Source organism: Ranitomeya imitator, chromosome 3 (assembly GCF_032444005.1).
Source record: "Ranitomeya imitator isolate aRanImi1 chromosome 3, aRanImi1.pri, whole genome shotgun sequence".
NCBI classification, from domain to species: domain Eukaryota; kingdom Metazoa; phylum Chordata; class Amphibia; order Anura; family Dendrobatidae; genus Ranitomeya; species Ranitomeya imitator.
Window position 1 is genome coordinate 843,576,270 of NC_091284.1, and position 24,866 is coordinate 843,601,135.

Genomic DNA, 24,866 nt, shown 5'->3' on the forward strand with positions numbered 1-24,866 from the left:
TGTGTACGGTGACAGTGTTCATGTAGGGAAGGCTGTGACTGTACGGTGACAGTGTTAATGTAGGGAAGGCTGTGACTTTACGGTGATGTTCATGTAGGGAAGGCTTCGGCTGTGTACGGTGACAGTATTTATGTAGGGAAGGCTGCGACTGTGTACGGTGACAGTGTTCATGTAGGGAAGGCTGCGACTGTGTACAGTGACAGTGTTCATCTAGGGAAGGCTGTGACTTTACGGTGATGTTCATGTAGGGAAGGCTTCGGCTGTGTACGGTGACAGTATTTATGTAGGGAAGGCTGCGACTGTGTATTATGATGGAATTTTGGGTTTAAGTAGATTACATAGTAACATAGTAACATAGTTAGTAAGGCCGAAAAACGACATTTGTCCATCCAGTTCAGCCTATATTCCATCATAATAAATCCCCAGATCTACGTCCTTCTACAGAACCTAATAATTGTAAGATACAATATTGTTCTGCTCCAGGAAGACATCCAGGCCTCTCTTGAACCCCTCGACTGAGTTCGCCATCACCACCTCCTCAGGCAAGCAATTCCAGATTCTCACTGCCCTAACAGTAAAGAATCCTCTTCTATGTTGGTGGAAAAACCTTCTCTCCTCCAGACGCAAAGAATGCCCCCTTGTGCCCGTCACCTTCCTTGGTATAAACAGATCCTCAGCGAGATATTTGTATTGTCCCCTTATATACTTATACATGGTTATTAGATCGCCCCTCAGTCGTCTTTTTTCTAGACTAAATAATCCTAATTTCGCTAATCTATCTGGGTATTGTAGTTCTCCCATCCCCTTTATTAATTTTGTTGCCCTCCTTTGTACTCTCTCTAGTTCCATTATATCCTTCCTGAGCACCGGTGCCCAAAACTGGACACAGTACTCCATGTGCGGTCTAACTAGGGATTTGTACAGAGGCAGTATAATGCTCTCATCATGTGTATCCAGACCTCTTTTAATGCACCCCACGATCCTGTTTGCCTTGGCAGCTGCTGCCTGATTATTATTTCCTCTTCTAGAACAGCAGTAAAGTCTTATTTAGCTGAACCAATGACCTATTAAGGTTCCTCCTTAAGGCCACTCATTCTCCTTATCGGAAGGTGTATGTTGCTCACCATGGAAGCAGAACTGCAATGTAGTCAGCCATGTATATGAGGCTTGCCCGTGTCTATGACTGATGGCTTACTAGTGCTACTGCCTGTGAATTATTTAATGTGGCCGGTCATCGTAGTGTTGGTCTTCCTTATGTTCTGGCACGTTAGTAGTAATGAAGGGGCTGCAGTAATATTACCAGACATTATTGATGCCCACCGTATGATCTGCTCTTTGCAGGCGCTCTGTCAGTGGTCCGGGCTTTAGACCGTGAAGAGACAGCTGGGTATAACCTGACGGTGGTAGTAATGGATTACGGCTCTCCACGGCTGTCCAGCACACAGACACTTTCCGTCTCCGTTCTTGATGTGAATGATGAGATTCCTGCCTTTGAGAAAACACAGTATGAGGGCAATGTCAAGGAAAATCAAGTGGCGGGCACCACTGTCCTCAGACTACAGGCGGTGGACCGCGATCTTGGTGAGTACGGGGTGGTGCTGGGATGAAATTAATGGAAATTTGGGGTTTTAATGAAAAACTTCATCCCCCCAATCTTATATATTATTCAGGCCCTGGAGGACATGTCACGTATGGAGGCATCACGGGCGATGAATTCTCACTCGATCCTCAAAGTGGAGTCCTCACTACAAAGAAGCCACTTGACCGTGAGAAAAGACAGATCTACAAGCTGACAGGTAAATATAAAACAGCACGTCATCCGTGAGACGCACATCGCTACATGGACATGTATACTGACGTCATGGCCCATCATGTGTTGTAGCATACGCCCGGGATGGAGGCTCGCCACCAAAGGTTTCTGAGGTCAGGATCCACATTACTGTTGGAGATGAGAATGACAACGCTCCCGTATTCCAGACAGACAGCATCTTCCTTGAAGTTCCAGAGAATCAGGAGCCAATGACACTATGTGTCCTCCGAGCCTGGGACTTGGACGTGGGAAGTAACGGGCAGCTACAATATCGTCTGATTGGTGAGTGTCCTTCACATGTCCCTCACTTCTGCAGATTCATGGAAGATAATACCACTATTATATTACCACTAATGCTGGCTGCACATGAAGTCATAGTAATTTAGGTTCATGGCACCATGCCATATTTCTCATTGACATCAAAGATAATATCTTAGGTTCCCTGCATCGTGTTTCTCATTGACTTCCATGATGATATCTTAGGTTTCTGATCCCATGTTTCACAATAACTTACATGATATTAACTTAGATTTCTGAATATGCAGTGGGGAAAAAAGTATGGAGTCAGCCACCAATTGTGCAAGTTCTCCCACTTAAAGAGATGAGAGAGGCCTGTAATTGACATCATAGGTAGACCACAACTATGAGAGTCACAATGAGACAACAAATCCAGAAACTCCCCTTGTCTGGTTTAGCAAGCTGAAAAAAAGTATTTGGTCATTAACAAAAGTTCATCTCAATATTTTGTTAGATTTCCTTTGTTGGCAATGACAGAGGTCAAACGTTTTCTGTAAGTCTTCACAAGGTTGCCACACACTGTTGTTGGTATGTTGGCCCATTCCTCCATGCAGATCTCCTCTAGAGCAGTGATGTTTTGGGCCTGTTGATGGGCAACACGGACTTTCAACTCCCTCCAAAGGTTTTCTATAGGGTTGAGATCTGGAGACTGGCTAGGCCACTCCAGGACCTTCATATGCTTCTTACGAAGCCACTCCTTCGTTGCCCTGGCGGTGTGCTTTGGATCATTGTCATGTTGAAAGACCCAGCCACATTTCATCTTCAATGCCTTTGCTGATGGAAGGAGGTTTGCACTCAAAATCTCACAATACATGGCCCCATTCATTCTTTCATGTACACAGATCAGTCATCCTGGCCCCTTTGCAGAGAAACAGCCCCAAAGCATGATGTTGCCACGGTCACAAATCACAGGGTGTATATTTTAATTATCTCAACGCTGACACCAATTCATCATAAACCGGGGTTGTTTGGTTGCCCCGATTCTTTTCTGAAGGGGATTTATCTATATCCCAATTCCCAGTTCCGGTTTGGAACTCGCAGCTCTCTGGCGCCTCCCTTAACCCCTTAGCGACCGCCGATACGCCTTTTAACGGCGGCCGCTAAGGGTACTTAAACCACAGCGCCGTTAATTAACGGCGCTGTGGAAAAAGTGAATAGCGCCCCCCAGAGTAGGATTTTCTCCGGGGTCTCGGCTGCCGGGGGTAGCCGAGACCCCAGAGAACATGATTCGGGGGGGTTTTAACCGACCCCGCATTTGCGATCGCCGGTAATTAACCGTTTACCGGCGATCGCAAAAAAAAAAAAAAAAAGCGATCTCTTTTTAATTTCTCTGTCCTCCGATGTGATCGCACATCGGAGGACAGAGAAAAGGGGTCCCAGGTAGCCCCCCAATACTCACCTGTCTCCCCCGATGCTCCTCGTGTCTCCCGGTGGGCGCCGCCATCTTCAAAATGGCGGGCACATGCGCAGTGCGCCCGCCGGCCGGCACCGGGAGAATCTTTGGGGTCTCGGCTGCCGGGGGTAGCCGAGACCCCAAAGAACATGATCGGGGTCGGTTTTACCGACCCCTGTTTTGCGATCGCCGGTAATTAACTGTTTACCGGCGACCGCAAAAAAAAAAAAAAAAAGTAAAGTGTAATTCTCTGTCCTCTGATGTGATCGCACATCAGAGGGCAGAGAAATAGGGGGATTCGGGGACCCTAGCATACTCACCTGTGTCCCTGGATCCTCCTGCTGCTCCTCCTGGTTGCCGGGGAAAAGAAAATGGCGGGCGCATGCGCAGTGCGCCCGCCATCTGTCTCCATCTGCTGGCCGGCAGGAGAACAGCAGTTGGGGCTAAAATTAGGGTTAGGGGTAGGGCTAGGGTTAGGGCTAGGGGTAGGGGTAGGGGTAGGGTTAGGGCTAGGGTTAGGGGTAGGGTTAGGGGTAGGGCTAGGGTTAGGGGTAGGGCTAGGGTTAGGGCTAGGGTTAGGGCTAGGGCTAAATTTAGGGTTAGGGTTGGGGCTAAATTTAGGGTTAGGCTTCTTTCACACTTACGTCGGTACGGGGCCGTCGCAATGCGTCGGCCCGACATACCGACGCACGTTGTGAAAATTGTGCACAACGTGGGCAGCGGATGTAGTTTTTCAACGCAGCCGCTGCCCAATCTATGTCCTGGGGAGGAGGGGGTGGAGTTACGGCAACGCATGCGCGGTCAGAAATGGCGGATGCGACGTACAAAAAAAAACGTTTCATTGGACTTTTTTTGTGCCGACGGTCCGCCAAAACACAACTGATCCAGTGCACGACGGACGCGACGTGTGGCCATCCGTCACGATCCGTCGGCAATACAAGTCTATGGGCAAAAAACGCATCCTGCGGGCACATTTGCAGGATCCGTTTCTTGTCAAAAACTACGGATTGCGACGGATGCCAAACAACGCAAGTGTGAAAGTAGCCTTAGGGTTAGGGTTGGGGCTAAAGTTAGGGCTAGGGTTGGGGCTAAAGTTAGGGTTAGAGCTGGGATTAGGGTTAGGGTTTGGATTAGGGTTGGTATTGGGGTTAGGGTTGGCATTAGGGTTACGCTTGGGATTAGGGTTAGGTTTGGGATTAGGGTTAAGGTTAGGGTTGTGATTAGGGGTGTATTGGGATTAGGGTTAGGTTTGAGGTTAGGGTTGAGATTAGGATTAGGGGTGTGTTGGATTTAGGGTTTTGATTAGGGTTATGGTTAGGGTTGACATTAGGGTTGTTTTGGGGTAAGGGTTGTGATTATCGTTAGGGTTAGTGATTAGGATTATGGATCAGGTTGGGTTTAGGGTTAGGGGTGTGTTGGAGTTGGGTTGGAGCTAGAATTGGGGGGTTTCCACTGTTTAGGTACATCAGGGGGTCTCCAAACACGACAGTCAATTTTGCGCTCAAAAAGTCAAATGGTGCTCCCTCCCTTCTGAGCTCTGCCGTGCGCCCAAACAGTGGGTTACCCCCACATATGGGGCATCAGCGTACTCGGGATAAATTGGACAACAACTTCTGGGGTCCAATTTCTCTTGTTACCCTTGTGAAAATAAAAACTTGGGGGCTACAAAATCTTTTTTGTGGAAAAATATATATATATTTTTTTTATGACTCTGCATTATAAACTTCTGTGAAGCACTTGGGCATTCAAAGTTCTCACCACACATCTATATAAGTTCCTTGGGGGGTCTAGTTTCCAAAACGGGGTCACTTGTGGGGGGTTACTACTGTTTAGGTACATCAGGGGCTCTGCAAACGCAACATAACGCCCACAGACCATTCTATCAAAGTCTGCATTCCAAAACGGCGCTCCTTCCCTTCCGAGCTCTGCCGTGCGCCCAAACAGTGGTTTACCCCCACATATGGCGCATCAGCGTACTCGGGATAAATTGGACAACAACTATTGCAGTCCAATTTCTCCTGTTACCTTTGTGAAAATAAAAACTTGGGGGCTACAATATCTTTTTTGTGAAAAAAAAAATATTTTTTATTTTCACAACTCTGCATTCTAAACTTCTGTGAAGCACTTGGGCATTCAAAGTTCTCACCACACATCTAGATAAGTTCCTTGGGGGGTCTAGTTTCCAAAACGGGGTCACTTGTGGGGGGTTACTACTGTTTAGGTACATCAGGGGCTCTGCAATCGCAACATAATGCCCACAGATCATTCTATCAAAGTCTGCATTCCAAAACGGCGCTCCTTCCCTTCCGAGCTCTGCCGTGCGCCCAAACAGTGGTTTACCCCCACATATGGAGCATCAGCATACTCAGGATAAATTGGACAACAACTATTGCAGTCCAATTTCTCCTGTTACCCTTGTGAAAATAAAAACTTGGGGGCTACAATATCTTTTTTGTGGAAAAAAATATATTTTTTATTTTCACGACTCTGCATTCTAAACTTCTGTGAAGCACTTGGGCATTCAAAGTTCTCACCACACATCTAGATAAGTTCCTTGGGGGGTCTAGTTTCCAAAATGGGGTCACTTGTGGGGGGTTACTACAGTTTAGGTACATCAGGGGCTCTGCAATCGCAACATAATGCTCACAGACCATTCTATCAAAGTCTGGATTCCAAAACGGCGCTCCTTCCCTTCCGAGCTCTGCCGTGCGCCTAAACAGTGGTTTACCCCCACATATGGGGTACCAGCATACTCAGGACAAATTGGACAACAACTTTTGGGGTCCAATTTTTCTTGTTACCCTTGTGAAAATAAAAACTTGGGGGCTAAAAAATCTTTTTTGTGGAAAAAAAATTTTTTTTTATTTTCACGACTCTGCATTATAAACTTCTGTAAAGCACTTGGGCATTCAAAGTTCTCACCACACATCTAGATAAGTTCCATGGGGGGTCTAGTTTCCAAAATGGGGTCACTTGTGGGGGATTTCTACTGTTTAGGCACATCAGGGGCTCTCCAAACTCGACATGGCGTCCGATCTTAATTCTAGCCAATTCTACATTGAAAAAGTAAAACGGCACTCTTTCTCTTCCAAGCTCTGCGGTGCGCCTAAACAGTGGTTTACCCCCACATATTGGGTATCGACGTACTCAGGAGAAATTGCACAACAACTTTAGTGGTTTAATTTCTCCTGTTACCCTTGTGAAAATAAAAATTTGTGGGCAAAAAGATCATATTTGTAGAAAAAATGCGATTTTTTTTTTTTTCACGGCTCTACGTTATAAACTTCTGTGAAGCACATGGGGGTGCAAAGTGCTCACCACACATCTAGATAAGTTCCTTAAGGGGTCTAGTTTCCAAAATGGTGTCACTTGTGGGGGGTTTCCACTGTTTAGGCACATCAGGGGCTCTCCAAACGCGACATGGCGTCCGATCTCAATTCCAGCCAATTCTACATTGAAAAAGTAAAACGGCGCTCCTTCACTTCTAAGTTCTGCGGTGCGTCCAAAAAGTGGTTTACCCCTACATATGGGGTATTGGCGTATTCAGGAGAAATTGCATAACAAAATCTATGGTTACATTTCTGTTTTTACACATGTGAAAATAAAAATAATGGTTCTGAATTAAGATGTTTGCAAAAAAAAGTTAAATGTTCATTTTTTCCTTCCACATTGTTTCAGTTCCTGTGAAGCACGTAAAGGGTTAATAAACTTCTTGAATGTGGTTTTGAGAACCTTGAGGGGTGCAGTTTTTAGAATGGTGTCACACTTCGTTATTTTCTATCATATAGACCCCTCAAAATGACTTCAAATGTGATGTGGTCCCTAAAAAAAAATGGTGTTGTAAAAATGAGAAATTGCTGGTCAACTTTTAACCCTTATAACTCCCTAACAAAAAAAAATTTTGTTTCCAAAATTGTGCTGATGTAAAGTAGACGTGTGGGAAATGTTATTTATTAACTATTTTTCGTGACATATCTCTCTGATTTAAGGGCATAAAAATACAAAGTTTGAAAATTGCTAAATTTTAAAAATTTTCGCCATATTTCCGTTTTTTTTCATAAATAATCGCAAGTAATATCGAAGAAATGTTACCACTAACATGAAGTACAATATGTCACGAAAAAACACTCTCAGAATCAGTGGGATCCGTTGAAGCGTTCCAGAGTTATAACCTCATAAAGTGACAGTGGTCAGAATTGCAAAAATTGGCTCGGTCATTAAGTACCAAATTGGCTCTGTCACTAAGGGGTTACCCTCAGGTTAGACAGGGTGCGGCACCTAGGATAATTAGTCGCCAGAAAGGCTGCCTGCTATGTACATAACTACTCTCACTCAGGCAGGAACAATAATTATCAACGCCGCCGTCTCTGCCAGCGTTACCCACCAGGGCAGGACACTGCCACTGCCAACAGCTCCTATTCCTGAGTTGGTAATGGGTCAGGAGTCAACCCAATTAGTAGCTTAATTTACTTCAGAGGACGTGACAGTATGTTATAAAGCAAGGAGAAACGAAGCTAGTAATTTTATATATTTTACTCCAAAAGGTAGGCAGTGTTTACAAAAGTGTAAAAAGAAGACAGGTATCGTATGTACAGACAATTACAAAAATAACAGGGATTAAAGGTGAAAATCAACTTACAGTTCTTTCATATCAATCAAACAATGGTACGCCATGTGATGGCGGAGGGAAGGGATCTTCCCAAAATCATCAGGTCAGATTGCACAGCCTGTAGTAGCTGAATCCTCCAGCAAAAGACCCTCCCTTGTCTGGGCCTCTGAGTTTTATACCTTTGCCCAAAACTAAGGGTTTCCCCCCCAGATGACTTCATGGGGTGGACAGAACGATGGAATGCACTCCCCTTTTCACAAGGACTGAAACCTTATTAACTCCATAACTCGGGGTGGAAGTCTCGTCGAGCGACGGCGGGACCATCATCATTTTGGTTTTGAAATTTGTTTTCTATTAAGTCTAAACATGGTGTGGAACTATGACCCGGTTAAGCAGAAATCCATTTCTTTGATTGTGCTGGTTCTGGACCCTAGAAAACTCACTGGCTGTTAGTTCTACCAAGGCACATGCCAAAGATGTATTTGTCCCACTCCTATCATTACTCGGTGGTAAGATATTTACGTTTGCAAGGACAAAGGAACCATGGTTTTTCCATGTGCATCTACGTTGTACTTTCAGTTTAGGGCCATAAACTACTCAGGGAAGGCTGCTGGCACACTGGTCTCATATTACAGCTGTATAGCATGGGAGAGGGAGGGGGGAGTGAAATCGCACACAGGCACATGCAGGCAGAGGAAACTGCAGCTGAGAGCACTGTATGTGTAATTGAAATAATAAGAAATTCTTCATTTTTCCTGATATCCACCCCCATGCTCCACAGTAGGTATGGTGTTCTTTGGATGCAACTCGGCATTCTGTCTCCTCCAAACACGATGAGTTTTGATTTTTACCAAACAGTTCTACTTTGGTTTTATCAGACCATATGACATTCTCCCAATACTCTTCTGGATAATCCAAATGCTCTCTAGCAAACTTCAGACGGGCCCCGACATGTACTGGCTTAAACTTCGTCAGGCTGCATAATTTTACAACGTTAACAGGCTGCAGAGGTACAATTGTACCTTCATATACAGGTCCTTCTCAAAAAATTAGCATATAGTGTTAAATTTCATTATTTACCATAATGTAATGATTACAATTAAACTTTCATATATTATAGATTCATTATCCACCAACTGAAATTTGTCAGGTCTTTTATTGTTTTAATACTGATGATTTTGGCATACAACTCCTGATAACCCAAAAAACCTGTCTCAATAAATTAGCATATTTCACCCATCCAATCAAATAAAAGTGTTTTTTAATAACAAACAAAAAAACCATCAAATAATAATGTTCAGTTATGCACTCAATACTTGGTCGGGAATCCTTTGGCAGAAATGACTGCTTCAATGCGGCGTGGCATGGAGGCAATCAGCCTGTGACACTGCTGAGATGTTATGGAGGCCCAGGATGCTTCAATAGCGGCCTTAAGCTCATCCAGAGTGTTGGGTCTTGCGTCTCTCAACTTTCTCTTCACAATATCCCACAGATTCTCTATGGGGTTCAGGTCAGGAGAGTTGGCAGGCCAATTGAGCACAGTAATACCATGGTCAGTAAACCATTTACCAGTGGTTTTGGCACTGTGAGCAGGTGCCAGGTCGTGCTGAAAAATGAAATCTTCATCTCCATAAAGCATTTCAGCCGATGGAAGCATGAAGTGCTCCAAAATCTCCTGATAGCTAGCTGCATTGACCCTGCCCTTGATGAAACGCAGTGGACCAACACCAGCAGCTGACATGGCACCCCACACCATCACTGACTGTGGGTACTTGACACTGGACTTCAGGCATTTTGGCATTTCCTTCTCCCCAGTCTTCCTCCAGACTCTGGCACCTTGATTTCCGAATGACATGCAAAATTTGCTTTCATCAGAAAAAAGTACTTGGGACCACTTAGCAACAGTCCAGTGCTGCTTCTCTGTAGCCCAGGTCAGGCGCCTCTGCCGCTGTTTATGGTTCAAAAGTGGCTTTACCTGGGGAATGCGGCACCTGTAGCCCATTTCCTGCACACGCCTGTGCACGGTGGCTCTGGATGTTTCCACACCAGACTCAGTCCACTGCTTCCTCAGGTTCCCCAAGGTCTGGAATCGGTCCTTCTCCACAATCTTCCTCAGGGTCCGGTCTCCTCTTCTCGTTGTACAGCGTTTTCTGCCACATTGTTTCCTTCCAACAGACTTACCATTGAGGTGCCTTGATACAGCACTCTGGGAACAGCCTATTTGTTGAGAAATTTCTTTCTGGGTCTTACCCTCTTGCTTGAGGGTGTCAATGATGGCCTTCTTGACATCTGTCAGGTCGCTAGTCTTACCCATGATGGGGGTTTTGAGTAATGAACCAGGCAGGGAGTTTATAAAAGCCTCAGGTATCTTTTGCATGTGTTTAGAGTTAATTAGTTGATTCAGAAGATTAGGGTAATAGGTCGTTTAGAGAACCTTTTCTTGATATGCTAATTTATTGAGACAGGTTTTTTGGGTTATCAGGAGTTGTATGCCAAAATCATCAGTATTAAAACAATAAAAGACCTGACAAATTTCAGTTGGTGGATAATGAATCTATAATATATGAAAGTTTAATTGTAATCATTACAATATGGTAAATAATGAAATTTAACACTATATGCTAATTTTTTGAGAAGGACCTGTATATTTTATTGAAATTTGGCCAATATATTCTGGACCAAAACTGCAGAGATGTCACGAAATTTCAGCCCTCTACGGCTTTTTGAAAAAAAAAGTTATTGCAATTTTAAAACGGAATAGTTACAATTGTACCTATTCAGCCGGACGAAGGTTAAGCAGAGGGACACGTCTGGCACTGCAGGATCTGAGTCCCTGGCGGCGTAGTGTGTTGCTGATGGTAGCCTTTGTTACGGTGGTCCCAGCTCTACGCAGGTCATTCACAAGTTCCCCATGTGTGGTTCTGAGATATTTGCTCACCGTTCTTGTGATCATTTTGACCCCTCGGGGTGAGATTTTGCGTGGAGCCCCAGATTGAGGGAGATTATCAGTGGTCTTGTATGTCTTCCATTTCTTATTATTGCTCCCACAGTTGATTTCACACAAAGCTGCTTGCCTATTGCAGATTCAGTCTTCCCAGCATGGGACAGGGCTACAATTTTGTTTCTGGTGTCCTTCGACAGCTCTTTGGTCTTCACCGTAGTGGAGTTTGGAGTGTGACTTTTTGAGGTTGTGGACAAATGTCTTTTATACTGATAACAAGTTCACACAGGAGCCATTACTACAGGTAATGAGTGGAGGAAAGAAGAGACTCTTAAAGAAGAAGTTACAGGTCTGTGAAAGCCAGAAATCTTGCATGTTTTTAGGTGACCAAATACTTATTTTCCACCATAATTTGCAAAATATATCTTGACAAATCAGACAAGGTGATTTTCTGGATTTGTTTTCTCATTTTGACTCCCATAGTTGTGGTCTACCTATGATGTCAATTACGGGCTTCTCTCATATTTTTAAGTGGGAGGACTTGCACAGTTAGTGGCTTACTAAAAACGTTTTTTCTCCACTGTATGTTCCTTGTTGATTTGAAATCTTACATTTCTGATGCCACATTCCTTTTTGCTATTCTTGACGGTATTATAGGTTTCTGATTAAATATATTTTGTTGACCTACATGATAATATATTTGGTTTCTAAAACTACGTTTAAAATCAACTGTCATAATATTGTCTTAAAATTCTGATGTTAGATTTTTCGTTGACTTCCATAATAGTCACTTAATTCTTGACAACACTGTGGAAGCCCAGGTGTCAGCGGGTGCTCTAGTCGGCTGGCTTGAGACCGCATGGACCAGGGCTCATCCCACTGAACACCTCTCCTTTTACCGTGGGTATAATACTACTCAAACAACTCAAGGTGAAGGTAAAACAGTGTTGACTCACCGGGATTAGAGCAGCTGCAACTTAGGAGCTTCCAGGGCCGACTACTCCACCTGTAACACCCAGAGGGAGGATATTATGTCAAGCTTAGGAAGCGGACGGTCCATTGAGGTTCGATGCCAGGTGACGGGAGGGTCACAACCAGACTTCTCAAAATATCTTCATGGAGCGAGGTGACCGGTGAGTCCAAATCCTGACTTCCCCAAACGTATCCATGGGTTCATTGATGGTCAATGGAGCAGATCTGTATTCTGTCAGCTGGGGCCATGGCCCATAAGCTGGCATCATGTATCTTGTTAAAATTGTGTCCCTCGTGATGGAGCCATTATTGCTGTCTTGTAAAGTGTTGTGGTTTTGTAAAGAGTTTTTTTTGGATCTCTGGATCTCTTGTTACCGAGGCATATCCTCTTTATATAGTTCACAACTGTTGTCCTTTACACCATCATCCAGAGGTCAAGAGGAAGATGTGATGAGATTAACTCACATTGTTTTGAGTACTTAATCAATTAGCATGGTTTTTGATCCTCTGCTCTGCATGTCAACAAGTCACAGGGTCCGACATAATGGTCAATCTAATCAACATATTATCAAACATTTATGGTTCAATTACCCTGTATAGAGACAAGGGAATCAGAGAGTGCTCTAGCTCGCTACCTGAAACGTATGCACCAGGGCACATCCCACTGAACTCCCTCTCTCCTTTTACTGGGGCATACTACTCAGACAACACAGTGTGAGCGTAAAACAGTGTAGCAATACTTTATTGAATCACAAAACAGGCAAATAACACGTAGAACAGCCCCAGCGAAATACCCAAGATGTTGCAAATTACAGAGTCTCACCCTTCTGCTGACTCACCGGGATAAGCGCAGCTGTGACTGCAGAGCTTCCAGTGCCATCTACCCATGCACAAAGAGGAGGTAACGACAAGCTTAGGAAACTGACAGTACATTGAGGTACAAGGCCTGGTGACCGGAGGGTCACAGCCTGGTTTCTCCAAACATCTCCATGGAGCAAGGTGACTGTTGGGTCAAAATTCTGGCTTTCCAAAATGTATCCATGGGACTTAGGCAAATCATAACTTTCCCAAACGTAACCATAGGTTCAGTGAAAGTCAATGTGGAGACACGGGGGTCAGCGGGTCCTCTAGTTTGCTAGCCTAAACCGCATGGTCCAGGGCTAATCCCACTGAACGCCCTCTCTCTTTTTACCATGGTCATAACACTACTCAGACAACACAGGGTGTGACGACCCACAGGGTGAGGGTGGCAATACTTAATTGAACCATGAACAGACATATTACACATAGAACAGCCCCAGTAAAATACCTCAGATGGTGCAAAATTAGAGTATCACCCTTCTGCTGACTCGCCGGGCTAAGAGCAGTTGTGACTTCAGAGCTTCCAGGGCCTACTACTCCTACCTGTGGCTTGCACAGGAGGTAATGACAAGCTTAGGAAGCTGACAGTTCATTGAGGTGCAAGGCCAGGTAACCAGAGAGTCAAAATCAGGCTTCTCCAAACATCTCCATGGGGCTCAGGTGACCGTTGGGTCCAAATACTGACTATCCCAAACATATCCTTGGGCTCAGTGATGGTTAATGGAGCACATCTGTATTCTTTTAGCCAGTGCCATGGTCCCCTGAGCTGGCATCCTGTTGAATGTTATATCCATGTCCCTCATACTGTAGCTATGATCTAGCAGCTATCCTGTAAAATGTTCCTGGCTGTGGTTTTGTAAAGAGTCTATGGTTCTTTGGATCTCTTGATCTCTTGGATGTCTTGTTACAGAGGCATATCCCCTTTTTATAGTTCACAACTATTGTCCGTCAAGCCATCATCCACATGTCAAGGGGACTGGGTGATGAGGTTAACCTGCATTGTTTGATTGTTTATAGTTTATCCTTCATTGTTTTCAAGTCAACAAACTGCATGGCCTGGTTTAATTTGTAATTAACATATCAGCAAACATTGTTCAGTGACCCTGCATCTCTCTTTTGCAAAGATAACAGTACAATAAACTGTAGGAGCTGATATAAGAGATAAATAAAAACCATTCATCAATTTACAAATATCAATTCAGCCTTCAAGAGGAGTCAACATAAAGATATAAAATGTATGTCTGGATAATTAAGATTAAATGCTGTGCCGTCAGTCAAAGGAGCAGATCTGTATTCTTTCAGCCGGGCCATGGTCCCCTACGCTGGTATCCCGTAGAATGTCAAATCTATGTCCCTCATGATGGAGCCATGATGTCCTAGCTGCTGTCTTGTAGAGTGTTCCTGGCTGTAGTTTTGTAAAGAGTATATGGTTCTCTGAATCTCTTGTTACAGAGGCATATCCTTTTTATATAGTTCAGCACTGTTGTCCTTCAATACATCATCCAGAGGTGAAGAGGAAGGTGTGATGAAATTAACTCTCATTGTTTGAGCATTTAATCAATAGTTTTTCATCCTTTGCTCTACAGGTCAGCAATCCATAGGGTCCCACGCAATGGTCAATCAACATACAATCAAACATCTATTGTTCAATTACCCTCCATCTTTGTCATCCAGGATAACAACACATTAAGTTACATCAAACAGCAACTCCAGAGTCATATTCAGGCTAGTACGAACAATAGTCTGTGGTTCTTGACCAACCAAATAAAGACACATAAATTCAAAAGTCAATATAAAATAACTAGCTATTAAACCCGTTCTACGCCTGGGTGGCGAGCATTTATATTGGTATGTGGTCTCCAGCCTGTCATGTGCTGCTCCATCCTGCGTCCCCATCCTGTCACGAGCTGCTCCATCCTGCGTCCCCATCCTGTCATGAGCTGCTCCCATCCTGTGTCCCCATCCTGTCATGTGCTGCTCCCATCCTGCGCCCCCATCCTGTCATGTGCTGCTCCCATCCTGCGTCCCCATCCTGTCATGAGCTGCTCCCATCCTGCGCCCCCATCCTGTCATGTCCTGCTCCCATCCCCCGCCCCCATTCTGACATGCGCTGCTCCCATCATGCGCCCCCATTCTGACATGTGCTGCTACATCCTGCGTTGCCATCCTGTCATGAGCTGCTCCCATCCTGCGCCCCCATTCTGACATGTGCTGCTCCCATCCTGCGCCCCCATTCTGACATGTGCTGCTCCCATCCTGCGCCCCCATTCTGACATGTGCTGCACCCATCCTGCGCCTCCATTCTGACATGTGCTGCACCCATCCTGCGCCTCCATTCTGACATGTGCTGCACCCATCCTGCGCTCCCATCCGGTCATGTGCTGCTCCCATCCTGCGCCTCCATTCTGACATGTGCTGCTCCCATCCTGTGCTCCCGTTCTGTCATGTGCTCCCATCCTGCGCCCCCGTTCTGTAATTTGCTGCTCCCTTCCATATGCCCCGTACACTGCTCCATAAATGTTGATGGCCCCATAAGATGCTCCATACTATATGCCCCGTACACTGCTCCATAAATGTTGATGGCCCCCATAAGATGCTCCATGGTATATGCCCCGTATTCTGCTGCGATATATAAAAAAAAATAACATACTCACCTATCGTCGCTGGGCGCCGAGTGCTGGGGGCCTGAGCAGGCGGGGACACTGGTGCGCTGTGGGGGTCAGGTGCCGGAGTCGCCGCTAGCTCAGGCCCCCGACACTTGCTATATTCACCTGGCCGTGATCCTGCGCTGCGTGCCGCTTCTTCCGGGTCCTCTGGCTGTGACTGTTCAGTCAGAGGGCGGCGCATTAAGCTGTGAACGTCACAGGCAGAGGACCTGGAACACGGAGCCGCACGCAGCGCTGGAACGGGGGACAGGTGAATATACTTACCCTCCTGGCGCGTCCCTGACTCTCCGTTGGAGATCGCAGTGTGCGTTCAGTGTTTACGCATACCGCGATCTCCTGGGAGCGTCACTCTGTGGGGTCCAGACTGCGCCGGCGCTTGTGCAGTCTATAAAGGCTTCGGACAGAGTGATGCTCCCAGCCTTATATTATAGATATGTCTCCTTGCCTACTGAATTTACATGTGGATAGTTAAGATTAAATGTTGTGTTGTCACAATCACTTTTCTTGTAGATGACTACTGTAACCTCCTGCTCTGTGGCCTCCCCTCTAACACTCTCGCACCCCTCCAATCTATTCTAAACTCTGCTGCCCGACTAATCCACCTGTCCCCCCGCTATTCCCCGGCCTCTCCCCTCTGTCAATCCCTTCACTGGCTCCCCATTGCCCAGAGACTCCACTACAAAACCCTAACCATGACGTACAAAGCCATCCACAACCTGTCTCCTCCATACATCTGTGACCTCGTCTCCCGGTACTTACCTACCCGCAACCTCCGATCCTCACAAGATCTCCTACTCTACTCCCCTCTTATCTCCTCTTCCCACAATCGTATACAAGATTTCTCTCGCGTATCACCCCTACTCTGGAACCCTCTACCACAACACATCAGACTCTCGCCTACCATCGAAACCTTCAAAAAGAACCTGAAGACCCACCTCTTCAGACAAGCCTACAACCTGCAGTTACCACCGATCGACCAAACCGCTGCATAACCAGCTCTATCCTCACCTACTGTATCCTCACCCATCCCTTGTAGATTGTGAGCCTTCGCGGGCAGGGTCCTCTCTCCTCCTGTATCCTCACCCATCCCTTGTAGATTGTGAGCCTTCGCGAGCAGGGTCCTCATTCCTCCTGTACCAGTTATGACTTGTATTGTTTAAGATTATTGTACTTGTTTTCATTATGTATACCCCTCCTCACATGTAAAGCGCCATGGAACAAATGGCGCTATAACAATAAATAATAATAATAATAATAATAATAATTATTATTATTATCTCCATTCATTTTGACATCATAGATTTCCACATATCTTCATTGTTTCCTTGATAGTATCTTAGGTACCCAATGTCATGTTTCTCATTGACTTCCATGATAGCATCTTATATTCTTGGTCAACATTTTTCAATGAATTCCATGATATTATCTTAGGTTTCTGACACCACATGTCTCTTTAATGTCCATCATGGTATCTAAGGTTCTTGATGCTGCGTTTTTTGTTGACTGGCGCGTCCCTGACTCTCCGTTGGAGATCGCAGTGTGCGTTCAGTGTTTACGCATACCGCGATCTCCTGGGAGCGTCACTCTGTGGGGTCCAGACTGCGCCGGCGCTTGTGCAGTCTATAAAGGCTTCGGACAGAGTGATGCTCCCAGCCTTATATTATAGATATGTCTTCTTGCCTACTGAATTTACATGTGGATAGTTAAGATTAAATGTTGTGTTGTCACAATCACTTTTCTTGTAGATGACTACTGTAACCTCCTGCTCTGTGGCCTCCCCTCTAACACTCTCGCACCCCTCCAATCTATTCTAAACTCTGCTGCCCGACTAATCCACCTGTCCCCCCGCTATTCCCCGGCCTCTCCCCTCTGTCAATCCCTTCACTGGCTCCCCATTGCCCAGAGACTCCACTACAAAACCCTAACCATGACGTACAAAGCCATCCACAACCTGTCTCCTCCATACATCTGTGACCTCGTCTCCCGGTACTTACCTACCCGCAACCTCCGATCCTCACAAGATCTCCTACTCTACTCCCCTCTTATCTCCTCTTCCCACAATCGTATACAAGATTTCTCTCGCGTATCACCCCTACTCTGGAACCCTCTACCACAACACATCAGACTCTCGCCTACCATCGAAACCTTCAAAAAGAACCTGAAGACCCACCTCTTCAGACAAGCCTACAACCTGCAGTTACCACCGATCGACCAAACCGCTGCATAACCAGCTCTATCCTCACCTACTGTATCCTCACCCATCCCTTGTAGATTGTGAGCCTTCGCGGGCAGGGTCCTCTCTCCTCCTGTATCCTCACCCATCCCTTGTAGATTGTGAGCCTTCGCGAGCAGGGTCCTCATTCCTCCTGTACCAGTTATGACTTGTATTGTTTAAGATTATTGTACTTGTTTTCATTATGTATACCCCTCCTCACATGTAAAGCGCCATAGAACAAATGGCGCTATAACAATAAATAATAATAATAATAATAATAATTATTATTATTATTATCTCCATTCATTTTGACATCATAGATTTCCACATATCTTCATTGTTTCCTTGATAGTATCTTAGGTACCCAATGTCATGTTTCTCATTGACTTCCATGATAGCATCTTATATTCTTGGTCAACATTTTTCAATGAATTCCATGATATTATCTTAGGTTTCTGACACCACATGTCTCTTTAATGTCCATCATGGTATCTAAGGTTCTTGATGCTGCGTTTTTTGTTGACTCTTATGTCAGGTTCTTGAAGCCATGTTTCTCATTGACTCATTGACTTGTATGATGGCATCTTAAATTCCTGACTCTACGTTTTTCAATTACTTACATGATATTTTCTTAGGCTCCTGATATCATGTCTCTTGTTGACTTCCGTGATATCTTACATTTCTGATGCCATAATTATTGTTGACTGTCAAGTATACACAGCCAGGGGAAGTCAAGCTAAACCGCCTGCTGTTACCAGCGATTGTCTGATGAGTGATGCTCAAGAGTGTAACTGCTTCCACTATCAGGCCGGTTATTGGGGAACTATATGCGATGCTAGTCATTTCTCGCTGCCAAGCCGTGAGTCAGAATTTTCAAGAAGTCCAAGGTCAGAAGCCAGGAGGGTATGTCATAAAGAGAAGGAAGAGAAAAAAGCGTGATCAGGTAACGAATACGTTCCAAGGGCAGAATACCAGGAGGATAATGGATGGTCAGAATGAAGTCCAAGATCAGGTAACAAAAGATCAAGCATACAGAACTCAAGGCACAAGGAGCACAAACCTCACTACCTAAATGTACGTCTGGATGAGGTCTGAGAGACACAGCTCAGATAAGTAGCATGGCAATCACCTGGGATAATGAACACTTGCAGACAGCCGTCACTTCCTAGTCTCATATTGGATAGTCAAGTTGTCAATCAACACGCTGACAGCTCAGCCCGTCCCTGAACCAGATAGAATTGCCAAGCTGTCAGTAACTGCATCCCAGACACACTCAGGGGTGAAACCGTGACACTGAGGGTATGCTCCAATTCTAGCTCATGGAATATATACAGTGGGTACGGAAAGTATTCAGACCCCTTTAAATTTTTTACTCTTTGTTTCACTGCAGCCATTTGGTAAATTCACTCATATGTAAGTCACATGCTGTCCATTTCCTTGTTATCCTCCTTGAGATGGTTCTAGTCCTTCATTGGAGGCCAGCTGTGTTTAATTAAACTGATAGGACTTGATTTGGAAAGGCGCACACCTGTCTATATAAGACCTTCCTTTGCACTGTCCTGAGCATCCTGAACGTGGAGCCCGAGATCTATCCCCACAGCACCAACCACCTTCCCCTTACTAAGAATCTAGACTATATTTTTGTCCCTCAACTTTAGAATAAAGCTATGGGATTAAGTGTCAGCCTTGACATTCTTGGATCCCGTGAGATAAATAATGACAATATCAAACTGGGCAAAAAAGTACCCATCAAGCTTGTCTGGTGTTTAAAGGGACACTGTCACCTGAATTTGGAGGGAACAATCTTCAGCCATGGAGGCGGGGTTTTGGGGTTTTTGATTCACCCTTTCCTTACCCACTGGCTGCATGCTGGCTGCAATATTGGATTGAAGTTCATTCTCTGTCCTCCATAGTACACGCCTGCGCAAGGGAAGATTGCCTTGTGCAGGCGTGTCCTATGGAGGACAGAGAATGAACTTCAATCCAATATTGCAGCCAGTGGGTAAGGAAAGGGTGAATCAAAAACCCCAAAACCCCGCCTCCATGGCTGAAGATTGTTCCCTCCAAATTCAGGTGACAGTGTCCCTTTAAGCACTTAGCAGTATCAATATACAGTATAACAGGTTCTTATGCTTGGGTTCTCCAACCAATGTCTCCTTTCCTCCAAGGCTTTTTTTTAACCGTCAGAAGTTCTCGGTCCCCAGTATCATAATTAAATTCCACTTCAGTGAACTTCTGGGAGCAAAAAGCACAAGGAATGTAGACTTGAATGTCCTTAATCTGGTCTGAAAGACCCTGGTAGAACTGACTCCAAAGAGCGGGATTGTTCAAGGAGGTCTCTACTGCCCAGAGTCTAAACTCTGTGCAGTAGTCCTCAGCTCTACAGCCTCTCTGAACCAACATATGGATTGTGAGAGACAAGGGACTCTATTTTGGATTAATGAATTCAGGCCCCAAAGATTATCCAGAGATCTCTATTCACTCCTGAATTGTGGCCCCACCCTTGGAAAAAGTACCCAATTCATAAAATCTCTTTACCATATGGCCAGAGAATTAGAGGCCACATGTTAATGAAGGCAGGGAGGAGCAGAGCTGAGACCCCCTGATGTCTTTTGCGCAAGTCTGCTTACATCAAAGGAGAACTCCAGATGAGTGTCACTGACATCTAGAGATGAATTATGAAAGTATCGTGCATCTCAGGGTTATGTCCAATATACCACCGGAACCCTGAGAGCCCTCCGCATGCACCCTTGTGTCTCATATTTCTCTAGCTGTCCTGGATGCCGAGATATCAAGACTGGCTCTCCAGAAACTCTTTGCCGACCCAAGTTTGGACTCTCTGTATCGGTCCAGCCCCAGCGAACCTATTGAGACATCAGTCACCCCATTTGGACCTCTCCCTGGGAGGTCATGACCCATCCTAGATATTCGAATCTTTTCAGCTATGAGATCAAGGGAGGAGAATTCAGCCCAACCCAGCAGGGCAGTAGCAAATATGGGAGGGGGTGAGCTAGGGGTTAAAAGCTGGCTACACACATTTAGCTTTGTCTTTGTTCTGCCATGGAAGCTGCATCACGTCACGTGTGGAGACGGACCAGGAACTAAGAAGGTGCCTGTGGATACGAGAGCTTCCCTCATCCACAAGTGATAAGAACCGATAACGTGACACCTACAGCTGACTGCTATCCCAACCTGTACCCTGCTTTTTATCTGCACTTCTGGCTGTAATATCTGTATATTACTCTGTTTATATTTGTAGTTTCTAGTGCGCCTTTTGGAAATTAAATTATCAATTAATCTTGGGCTGCTCTTTTATCTCGAAACCCAATTTCCCACTTCCGTGAGTCCGGCTAGTACTTATACACTACCTGGGGTTGGTTTCTGACCCGATATAAGCTTGTTAATGGACCGGGTTTATATCTAACGAGGAACTGGTGGCAGCATACCGTTCTGGTGTTATTGGGAGATCCTGGCAGTGACGGATCGGAGGTTTATATGTATATTACTGGCCTGGGACTGGTGATATATTTACCGCCCTCACTGCAGAGTACCCGATAACCAGTACGTGACAGGGAAGCCTCTCTGTTGACTACTTATCCTAGGTGCAGTTCCTTGACTAACCTGAGGGTAAGGAGGGCACCAGAGAGCTGTGACTGTGAAGCTCTGTCACAGATTGGTGATGGCGGGGGGATATCCGTATCCCCCGGCTCCTTGCGTGTGTGGTTTTCTTCACATGGATCTTGGACTCAGCCACAGTGACCTTGTCAGGGTCATCATAAATGAGGCCAAGAACTGAGAAAACTGGCTCAACAGAGGGCAATAACGGGGAATATCCAGGTAGAGATAATGCCCAAGCCTGTTGATCTCCACAAAGAAAAGACAAAACAAAGCCAACTTGTTGACTCTTGGACCCAGAGGAGACAGGACATAGACAAAAGTATAATTTACACAGGAAAAATTATGGAGAACTTACTTCTGTCCCCGTCAAAACATTGCGGCAACTTTATTATGGGTTCAACCACGATGGTCTGTTGTCCTGAGTCATTTGGAGCAGCGGAATATGCAAGCTGTTGATTTCCTCAACCTCCAAGGATAAAGTTTATAATTGTGCAGCCAAGGCATTCACTGGATCCCTGCAGATGCCCCAGAATACACTGTGGGCTGACTATAATGTTTTGAACGTAACACACATTCAATCAAGGGTAACGACAAAAAGACAAGACCTACTAAAGGGAGACGTCACACCCACACCCAACTTGTCCCAATACAGTCTAGACATACCCTTGTTGCACAACTCAAAAACACCACTTTGGACTTGGCTCCTTAAAAGACCATTGAGGGTTTCTCGTACCTCCTGAGGTACCAGAAGGTAAACGGAAACACACTACCATCAAGAGGAGAGCAGAGTGTGCAGGAAGAGTCAAAACCCATGGTGAGAAAATTAAAACATGTTCATAAAGGGTAGAGAGGGAAAGCTAAGGACAACCAACGATAAACTGAACAAGAATAACCTCCGAAAAATTTGAACAGGTGAAAGGAAGAGGAACTAGGAAGAAAAACAAACAGACTCATTGCAGGAATTAAACTGGTGTTTACCATGCAAGGAAAACCCCTTAGCTCAGCATTTCTCAACTCCAGTCCTCAAGAACCACCAACAGATCAAATTTTCAGGATATCCTTAGTATATAATTTCATCACCTGCTCAAGCATTAACTCCATAACCTATGCAACACTAAGGAAATCCTGAAAACATGACTTATTGGTGGGTCTTGAAGACTGGAGTTGAGGAACACTGCCTCAGCTGATAGGCTGGAACTCCTAAACCCAAGTCCAGCTATGGGCATATCCAGCAAGGAAGTGCAGTGAAGGGTGAACAATAAAACCCAACCTTGGAATGTGATAGGTCAGACCAAAATGGGAAAATGGAAAACACCTGGAGAGGAGAAAACCAAAAAGAGGGAACAAAAACTGGAACCATTAGCATTTGGACAGGGAAGAAAAGGAAACAGCTCAGCAGACATGAAGAAACAGGTTAACGGATTGAATACCCAAACCAAGCCATGACAAATAGTATCTTATGTTCCTCATACCATGTCTCACATTGACAGCCATGATAGAATCTTAGGTTCCTAATACCATGTTTCATGTTGACAGCCATGATAGTATCTTAGGTTTTTGATGCCATGTTTCTACTTGACTTCTATGATATCTTACATTTTGATGCCACGTTTCTTGTTGAGTTTCATAATAGTATTTTAGGTTTCTGAAGACATTTTTTTCATTGAATTTCATGACATCTATATAACCTTTTTTGCAGATGGTGATCCATTACAAGACTTCCTCTTAGATCCTTCATCAGGAGCCCTGTCAACAACCAGAGCAATGGATCGAGAGTCTGTGTCGGCGTACCAGCTTACGGTGATAGTCCATGATTCTGGAGATCCATCACTCAGTGCCTCCACCACCATCTCCATCTCTGTGGTAGACCTGAATGATAATGCCCCCATCTTTTCTGCTTCATCGTTCAATGCTGAGGTTCCTGAAGATGCCCCAGTGGGTAGTTTGGTTCTGAAGTTGACAGCCATTGATCCCGATTATGGTCACAATGGGAGAACCACTTTCCATCTCTCTAATGGGACACAAGGAGCGTTCCACATCAACACTCTGACTGGAGATATCACTACGGCAATTCAGCTGGATCGTGAGCGGCGGGCTACATACACCTTCTTGGCATGGGTGATGGATTCTGACCCGTCTGGACCACGCAGTGCAGAAGCTAGCGTGACAGTTATAGTCAAGGATGTCAATGATAATGCTCCTACATTTCTACGTAGTCCATTTCACCTGAATCTGTCTCGTAACACCCCGATCAAGAGGACCTTAGCAGCAATGAGAGCAGAAGACAAGGATGCTGGTGCCAATGCTTCCATCTTATACCGTTTGGCACCGCTCTCTGGAACAGGACGTTTTTCTGTAGATCCTTATACTGGTGAAGTACGTCTGCTGGAATCACTGGCTGGCATGAGCCCAAGAGACCGCACTGTGTTTGTACAGGCCTCAGATCTGGGGGAACCACCGTTGTCCACCACAGCTGTTCTTGTCATTCATGTTCGAGAGGAGGTCGCGCAGGGACCAAGGTTCCCGAGGGATGGCAACGAGTTCAGCTTATCGGAAAACAGTCAGCAAGGTGAGCACATATAAGAAACCCGCCTGCTTTGCCAGTATGACCACAACTGCACTTATTCATCAGGGCCAGGGATACAAGGGCTCCTCACCTAATCATAATAAATGGCTCCTTAGCTATGTTTTATGCTCTATACCACTAGAGATGGGGTCTCTACAGATAGAAAGCACGCTCTGGGGACATGGCTAGCACTACCGATGATGTAGATATTGGCCCCCTGTATGTGGCTGTGCAGGATGTGGCCCTCTGTATGTGGCCGTGCAGGATGTGGCCCTCTGTAGCCGTGCAGGATGTGGCCCTCTGTATGTGGCCGTGCAGGATGTGGCCCTCTGTAGCCGTGCAGGATGTGGCCCGATTGTATGTGGTGCAATGTAGAAAACGGTCAAAGGAGCGCAAAGAACAGAAGAACAAGGTAGTAATTTCTTAAGCCTGGGCTTGTGTTCTTTGCGCTCCTTTGACCGTTTTCTACATTGTACCGCATACAATCCTCCATTGGAGGTTTACGGCTGGAGCTGCATTGGACCGCTCATTAATTTAATTTACCTCATTCACCGCTTTCCTGGCGCTCCCCAGTGACGGCTACTTTTACTGATTTTTACTTTGATTGTATGTGGTGGCACAGGGGCTTGTCTCTATCACTTCTCTCCACGTGGTGGCCCGCAGATGTTTCTTCTCACTGCTGTTCTCTCATCATCTGATTGTCCTTTATAGGCTCGGTGGTCGGATCAGTGAAGGCCGCACACAGTGGAGGCTCCAGCGGGAAAATCACCTACAGTATCCTGAGCGGAAATGAAAATGGCGCATTCACCATCAGCCCAAATACAGGTACAAATTGGGACCGGAATCCCCCTCTGATGTATATAATAACCCCCACAGTAATCTGTAGTGGAGACCCCCACACTGATACTATATAATCTC

At 45.4% G+C, this 24,866-nt stretch overlaps 1 protein-coding gene across 1 annotated transcript in view; it reads left to right on the plus strand.

Annotated features, from left to right (window-relative positions):
* The window catches only part of DCHS1 (dachsous cadherin-related 1), a 163,998-nt gene that overhangs the window by 120,249 nt on the left and 18,883 nt on the right, over positions 1-24,866 (plus strand). Inside the window, exons 11-15 of the mRNA XM_069759610.1 lie at positions 1,342-1,581; positions 1,671-1,796; positions 1,883-2,092; positions 23,082-23,951; positions 24,660-24,773. Of these exons, the coding sequence (XP_069615711.1) occupies positions 1,342-1,581; positions 1,671-1,796; positions 1,883-2,092; positions 23,082-23,951; positions 24,660-24,773 (1,560 nt within the window). The remainder of the gene's footprint in view (positions 1-1,341; positions 1,582-1,670; positions 1,797-1,882; positions 2,093-23,081; positions 23,952-24,659; positions 24,774-24,866) is intronic.